Source organism: Poecilia reticulata, chromosome 9 (genome assembly GCF_904066995.2).
Source record: "Poecilia reticulata chromosome 9, P_reticulata-male-v2, whole genome shotgun sequence".
NCBI classification, from domain to species: Eukaryota; Metazoa; Chordata; class Actinopteri; order Cyprinodontiformes; family Poeciliidae; genus Poecilia; species Poecilia reticulata.
Window position 1 is genome coordinate 3564310 of NC_088838.1, and position 7874 is coordinate 3572183.

The following is a 7874-nucleotide window of genomic DNA, read 5'->3' on the forward strand; positions in this document are numbered from 1 at the left end:
ACTATAAAACGGTTAATTCCGCCTCTCACCGCAAACATGAATAATTGGATCGGAATAAACGAGAGAGTAGTTCATTTTCTTTATAATAAATGGTCTTTTTTAAGAAGCAAATCAATGTGAATCTGGAGGGACAGGCAGCTCTAAATGTGTCTTCAGTAATAGGACAGTTGGAGAGCCTTTACAGGGACTTTGCTCTGTTTATGGGGATGTTCTTACCACGCACATATATTCTATTCATTCCAGCCAGACAGATTTTTTTTTTTTTACATATTCCGGGAACATCAAAGCCCTCAGAAACAGGAAGTTCTGGTGTGATTTTCTACTCTTGGTGAAACTCATTTTTAATCGAGACTCTTTTCAATGGAGCGCGGCTTTCAACGTGGGCGAAAGTGCAAATAAATGGAGGTTGTGGCAGGCAGTCGGGACTTAGTCCGCGAATAGGAAAGCACAAGACATGGAGGAGGAGAACAACTACCGGTGTGACTATGAGGGAGGAGCGGAGGCAGAGGCAGAGGCAGGCCTTCGGTGTCAGAAGAGCCGACACATTCAGCTCCAGAGGGAAAGGCACCGACGACGGATGGCCCAGTTTGTGGCAGCGGCGCTCCTTCTGCTGCTTTGCGGAGTTCTGGCGGTGTTCCTTACGTTCAGAGTAGAGAGGCCGTGCGGCTGTGCTACTGACAGCCAGGTAATTGTTCATATTTAATATATTCTTAGCAGCTGTTGTGTACGCGTTTGACAGTACAGCAGGGTGCAAACTTAAGTTTTTCAAAGTGCGCAACTGGTGAACAAGCTCTGTCGTCAGGGAGGTCACGGAGTGTTCCCTCGTGCAGGATGAATATGGTTTATGTATGTATTAAGTTAGTGAATATAGGTCGCTTTTTGCCGGCAGAACTCTGACAGAAGAACTTCACCTAGCACAAACTTTCTCTACATGCACGTGCTGGTTGTAGATGTGGGTTGTTATGACCTGGCGACAGCAGGCGTGCGTGGAGTGAGCCCCACGGAGCCGGTTCTGCCGAGAGAAAAGGCAATTCAGCCTACAGGGAAAGTCCCGAGTTTCCTCACTCTCCCTTCATTGTCGGTCTCTATGGTGTATGTTTAATCCATTTTTTTTCCTTTGTTGCAACTGTTATACTTGCAGTGGACCTTAAAGCACACCTCACACTGAAATGGTGCCACATTTATTTGGTTTATGCATTTTGTGGCTTGGGCAGCTCTGTTGATAACTTGGGCTCTGCCCATTAAGAATCCTCTCTGTCAATGCCTGACAGCATTTGGTGAAGGCAGTGTCATGATGTGGGGCAGTATGTGCCTTTCTGGATAAACAAGGTTTGCCATCATTTGAAACAATCTCAGTGCAGATGTGGAGATGTGATCCTGTAATCTGTGTCAATAAGATAAAAGAGTGGAGACGAAGTTGGTCAACACACGTGTTCCAGGGTGACCAAACAAAACTACATTTGCTGATTTATTACTAATCCCTGTTGAGGAATGAGATGGCATCTGTCAGTAATGTGTGACCAAGCTGATGATCAGCAGAATGACGAGGTGCCAGACTGCAGTTGTACGCTTCTCTGACATTCTGCTAAGGTTCCTGTTTGCTAAGTGAATAAATTCAGTAAGCCAACATGTGTTGTATCTTTAAACTTCAGTCATCCAATCATACAAATGTTTCCCAGTCATGAGCAGAATATGCTTTTTAACATTGGTAGAGTGGGTTTGGCAAGCTGTTCACATCACAACTAACAAACCCTTAAAACATGGGACCATTTAAAGGTAGACTAATATAACATTTTGTGTTTGGGAGACATAAATTTTCATTCAAGCGGTAGGTAGTTATGCCTACCGCTTGAATGGTAGGCTTTTACTGGCCTTTGCTGATTTCTGGCTTTCTTTGAGGTCTGACCTGTTAGTCTGGATTTTAACCAAACCCTGTTTTCTCTTCAAGTACTACAAAGCAAACAGATTCATTTGTGTAAACTTTACTTTATGTTACCAGTTAAGTGTAACAAACTTTGGCTCCAGAATAAGGAGCTAGTACAACTTGCTTGATTTATTTATTTTTCCCTGTTTTTGGTGAATCGAACAGAAAGTTCCATGCTTACATATGTATCCCCATTAAGGTACCAACGTGTATCCTGGAAATCCACTAGCTGATTCCTGAGCAAAATAAAAAAACATAAAATTAGACAAGCAAAGCCTAAATATTTTGGACATGTGCATAGCAGGGATTGTGAAAATATTAGACACAGGATTTTGTTTATGAAACTGTCAGTGGAGGAGAAGTGGAGGGAAACCACAGAAAAGGTTCATGGAAGATAGTGCAGATGGATCTGCTTTGTTAAAATAATTTCCTGCTGCTAAAAACATGACGGAATTCTGAAAAAATCTTTCCTCATTCGTATGTTCAGTCCAGGAAAACTAGACTCCATTCTTGTTACAGTTTTGTAACACATTAAAAGCAGCCAGGCTTTCTACAGGAGCCAAGTATTCCACCCAGAGTTTTCTTATTCAAACCGTATTCACCTTGTATAAAGTGCTGGGTTGAAATAATAAAGATTTGCTACACTTATTGTAATATAAAGGTTGTTTGGCTGCAGGGCACAACTTCAGCAACATTCATGTGTACTATTGTTATCTCGGACTCTGCATGTTTTAGAAGTCATGCTGCAGCTGTACTTTAGCACCATAAACTAGCTGCAGTGTGGTTGGTCAGGTTTTAAATAGAACCGCCTGTTACACAACCACAGGATCTTTTTAGCGCCAATTTAGAAATTGATTCTGTTTTCCTGTTTTAACAAAGTCTGTGTTTGTTGTTTTTTCTTGCAGACCAAGTCCCAGTCTGAACGGCAATCATCAGGTAAATGTGTTGTTTGGTGAAAGGTTGATGCTGAAGTCTGTTTTTGTTTTACACATCATTTGTTAAAGGCAATATATTCTCTATCTTTGTCTCAGGTGTTGCTGAAAAGCTGCAACAACCTCAAAGTGCACAGAGGCTTCCGATCGCTATGTTGACAGGTAATGATGTTTTACAGGCTTAAACGGGAGGGAAGGAAGATTTTTCTGGGTTTCCGTTTGTAAGCAGGCCCAGCAACCCTGACACTGACTCTTCAGCTTTTCTCTTATTTTTTGGCCTCTCCCCACTTCTGTGTGCCTGATAAGGAACTATTTTAGTATTAATAATAAAGTGTCTTAACACAGCCCAGCCCAGACATGACTGTCTTACAGAATAACACTGAAATGTTAAGGTATTGTACTCTGGAGACTATCTAGGTCATGTCATGCCTCCTGACATACACACATAGGTGTTTTGGAAATGTCTCCAGAAATGAACTTCTTATTTTGGGAAAGTCCCTTTCGACCATTTTTAAATCATGTACTATTAGAATGCAGCTGGGCAATAGGCCACGTTCCTCCCTCCCCAGGAATCTGCTGAGTTAGTTTCTTTTCAGCCAGATAGTACACAGTCAACAGTTAAGACTACCCCTTCATGTTTCACTCTCACTCTTCCAGTGATATGGAACAAAAGAATAAGACAGTAAGATAATAAAGGCATGAAATTATGAGTTTAACTACATATTCTAGTAAAAGTGTTAGAGGCCCATTCCCCCCTCGTCTCAGCCAGTTTAAGGGTTTGATATGCTGAGGTGAGTGGATCTTTATCAGATCATCCGACAGTAGCCAATCAGAAGCCCTCCTCCTGGTTCTGATTGGTTGTTTTTGCATTTCTTCAGACAGCAATAATAGCTTAGGGAGGGGCTGGAGGAGATCTGTCTTGTCTGTCTCATGCTATACTGTCATAACATGGTGACAGTTTTAACAAAAATGTAAAAAACATTAACTTTATTGCAGCTTTAAGCAAACAGCAGTGGCACCTGCCACTATTTTTTCTGATGCCATGACAGCCACTGAGCTGGTTGACCACACTAGATATGCTTCAGCATCATGTGTATAAACCCAATAGTGTGATGGATGTATAACCAGTACAAACCAGATAATATTGAGTTTGATCTTATTGAACCTTTTGCTCTTGGTTGCCAGAGGAGTCCTGTTCTTTCCTTTGACTCTTCTTTAATTTTGCATAAAATATTAGATGTTTTGCCTGCAAGAAGAAAGATCTCCAATCCTATTATGTGTTTCTCTCCGCACTTTCAGTTGCAGTTGGTAAAATCACGAATGGAGACAATCTTCTTTGGGAGAACAAAACGGGAGAGGCGTACATTGATGGAGGTTTCAGATACGACAACGGGACTCTGATGGTGCCCAGAAAGGGCCTCTACAGAGTCTTTCTGCAGACCCTGTTTGAGATTGACACCTGTCACTGTGTTGATGGTTTCCTATCGCTCTCTAGCTTAGTTAAAATCTTCAGACAAGGTTACGAGACGGAAACATCGCTCCTGACAGCAGCGGATTCAGTGGCTTGCAATGATCACAAGGGTGATGTAGAAAATTTAAAAAAATCTCTGTTCACATCTGGCATATTCAAGCTGGATACTAATGACAAACTAAGTGCAACTTCTTCTCACCCAGACTGTATGGCTAAAAATGAGCACATGTCATTCTTTGGAGCTCAGCTTGTGTTCGATGATTGGTCAGATAGTTAGTGGCTCCTGAGTCCATCGATGCAGTTGCTTCAATAAAAATTGATCACACCAGTGCAGGTTTATGCTTTAATACTCCACCTCTGTAGCGCCGAGTAGAACCTTCTTAGTAGCAGGTTAGCTTCTTTTCTACATTTTCTTTTCATTAACAGCTGCCTCAACACTGATGCAATTAAACTACACTAATCAGTAACAATTTATTTCAAGGGGTGTGCATGTTCATGTTATGAACATGAAGGAGTCTTCATGAGTGTTTATGACTGTTGTTGTGAAGTGTCATTTGGTAAATAATGACACTTTTAATGCAAAATTGTACTAAAAATAGAATTAAAAATCCATTAAAAATGACACTTCATGACCATAACCATTCATGAACACTCCTTCATGTTTGTAACTGGTGTTTTATTATATTTCTGATAATATTATGTCAGTTTTATGCAGACCCCTTCAAATAAAGTGTTAAGCACTAATCTAATATGTAAACTTTGAATATTGATATATGATATTTTTATATATTTTATATTTTACATTTATTATATTACATATTATGCTGGGATAAAATATTTTTGTGTTTCTAGAAAGCTTTTAATTTATTCTAATTTAACATAAAGGGATATATATGTATTATAGGGCTTGCATCGGGCTGGGAGTTATTTTATATTGTTTTTTTATTATCGTTTCCTATAAGTTGGAGTCTTGAGGTGATTCACTGGAAGCCACTTGTTATGAAGCAAGTAACCAAGTAAAAAAGTAAGAGGGGATTTTTACCTTGTACATGTGGTGAATGTCTAATTAAGCATTCATTTTCCCAGGATTTATGACAAGCATGATTTTGTTTATTTTTAGTAGCAAATGTGTACAAATAAATTAATTACATTAATTTAAATCTGATCTTTGCCATCGTCAGTTTTCTTATTTTTGTTATTTATTTTAAAATGCAGCCCTTTGCTGGAGACAGTAATTTGACCAGGTCAAATTCTATAGCTGTTACTGAAATGTCTAAGGTCAGGCAGTCTTTTAGAGCCAGTATAAAAGCTGTATAATACTTCATTTGGATGAAAAGACAGAAGAGCTACATGTGAAACAGTTTGTCTGCTGAAGCCACTTCTGCAATATTAGAAGTTGCTAAAGACAAATAAACAGGAAGAACTTAACCAGATCTAGAATGACGACAGAAGTTCCACTAAAATCACAGTTTCTGCAGGGTAGCTCCATGCAAGGTTGGCTGGATTTAACTCATCCAGGCTTCACAATTGAACAAAATACACATAAAAAATACTAAGCACAAAACCTCCCACTTCCACTGATCTCTGTCCTGAATCTACCAAACTATATTAACACACTGTATTTACTCTCTCTTTACAGTCCTGCTGTGTCATCATGGTTTTTCTAACTGATGATGGGGGGGGGATGACATGTTAAAAATGTAAACACGTCTGATGGGTTCTGTGAAATGCTTCAGCCAGCGCTGTGTGTGCTGCCTGTTTGGACCTGAGGACAGATCCAAATTAGAAACCTGTTAAAATATTTATTTTGGCTTTTCACTTTGTTATTTTTTTTCTATTAAAGGTGCTGCTTTATGATGTGCTGAAATGATTGTTTGAATCATGGCTTGCAAGCTGTATTTCTGTATTCTCCAGTTAATGCTGTGATTTAACTCTTAAAATGCCATTGCTTTCTGTGAACTCTATAGTTGGGAGTATGTATAGTGATGGTCAGGGGTTCTGCAATAAAGATGAATTCTAAAAACAACACACACACACATCTGGTGCAACATGGCATCATTTCTCAATTTGTCAGTGTGAGGACGCAATGATCCCTCAAGGAAGCGTGTTGTTCTCAGGAAGAGAGCGTCAGCCTGGACGAAGGCAGCCACAAACGCAAAGATCACGTGTAATTACAATAAACAGGAGCAACTGGCCAAAGAGTGCAGGAACCTGCAGTTGTCTTCATAAGTCTACATCTGGGAATAATTTTTGAATATGATTTATACTGGCTATAAAAAGTATTCACCCCCTTGGATGTTTTATTGTTTTTACAACTCAATCATGGTCGGTAAAATTAGGCCTTTTTAAAACAAAACTAAAAATACAAAATAACTTAAATATCAAAACAGAAACTGTTTTTTGCAAAGATAATGACAAATAAAAATGTGCAACATTAAATAAGTGATTGGATAAATATTCACCCCCTTTAAAACTGTTAACCTACTTCTACAGAGGTCCAGCCAGGTGGTGCTAGTAGTGCAGACCATCTGAGTGCAGTGAGTGTCTCCAGTGATTGGCGTACAAAGACAACTGGTTCTGGTTCTGGGAGGTCCATTCACTGGTTTATCAGTATCCTGGGTACCATTACAGCAGACGGTTATTGAATAAAAGTCAGTGGATGAACAGAAACATCCCCTGAAGTTCATTTCAATGAATCGTCAAGACATGGAAGGAATCTGGTCCATCTGTAAACCTGCCTGGATCAGGCTGTCCTCACAACCTGAGACCCTCAACAAGGAGACTAGAGAGAGGAGACCAGGTCACCATGACAACGCTGAAGGAGCTACAAGCTTCAGCAGCTGAGATGAAGAGGCTAGGTAGACAACAGATGTTGCCTGAGTTCTCAAAAAAAATAACATACATGTAGATGTTGTGTTTTGTCAAACGATTAAACATCAATCATTGCAGCAATATTTACAATAAAGATGCAAGTGCAACCTCAAATAACTTTTATTAGCAATACATACCTATATCAGATTACAGTTCAAACTATACTAAATTACTGTAAAGCTGTACTCAAAGGAGACTGAAATCAGAAGCACAACAAAACCTCCAATTCCCTGCTGTTGGTCTCAAAGTTCTGTTCTAAAAGCTCTCACAGCCTTCATTATCACAACCATTACTGTCAGGCATATCACTGTCCTCTTCAGAAGCTGTAGCAATAACAGCAGATGTACAGTGTTAAATATGCACATGTTAGAGGTCACCCACTGTTGAAAAGATACATTTCTGCAGGATGCAAGTATATCATCCTATACATTTCATAAATATTCTGAGACACTCCCAGGCAGATGTAGCTCAGAAGATTTTGCAAAAACACTAGTACTGTCATATTTTATTCCAGACTTTAAACTTTCATTTATTCTCTTGTCTATTTTTGTGAAGATGTTTGTAAGAGGCTTGTTGTAAATGACAATGTAAATCAGTAAAGGAATTGGAAAAAGTGTTCTGGTCGGATGAGACCAAACACTGCACATCACCATAAACACATAAACATCCCCACTGT

At 39.4% G+C, this 7874-nt stretch overlaps 1 protein-coding gene across 1 annotated transcript; it reads left to right on the plus strand.

Annotated features, from left to right (window-relative positions):
* The first annotated feature begins 306 nt into the window (after positions 1 to 306).
* On the plus strand, positions 307 to 6363 carry LOC103469582 (lymphotoxin-alpha-like). The gene is made up of 4 exons (XM_008417352.3): positions 307 to 685; positions 2830 to 2860; positions 2956 to 3018; positions 4156 to 6363. The coding sequence occupies exons 1-4, from the start codon at positions 455 to 457 to the stop codon at positions 4602 to 4604; spliced, it is 774 nt and encodes a 257-aa protein (XP_008415574.2). The 5' UTR covers positions 307 to 454; the 3' UTR covers positions 4605 to 6363.
* Positions 6364 to 7874: the final 1511 nt, after the last annotated feature.

Bases quoted from the DNA above. Each gene is read 5' to 3' on its own strand.
- LOC103469582 (XM_008417352.3), top strand. From the start codon at position 455: ATGGAGGAGGAGAACAACTACCGGTGTGACTATGAGGGAGGAGCGGAG. The intron at 686-2,829 runs GTAATTGTTCAT...TTTTTCTTGCAG, and splicing joins GCTGTGCTACTGACAGCCAG to ACCAAGTCCCAGTCTGAACG. The intron at 2,861-2,955 runs GTAAATGTGTTG...TCTTTGTCTCAG, and splicing joins GTCTGAACGGCAATCATCAG to GTGTTGCTGAAAAGCTGCAA.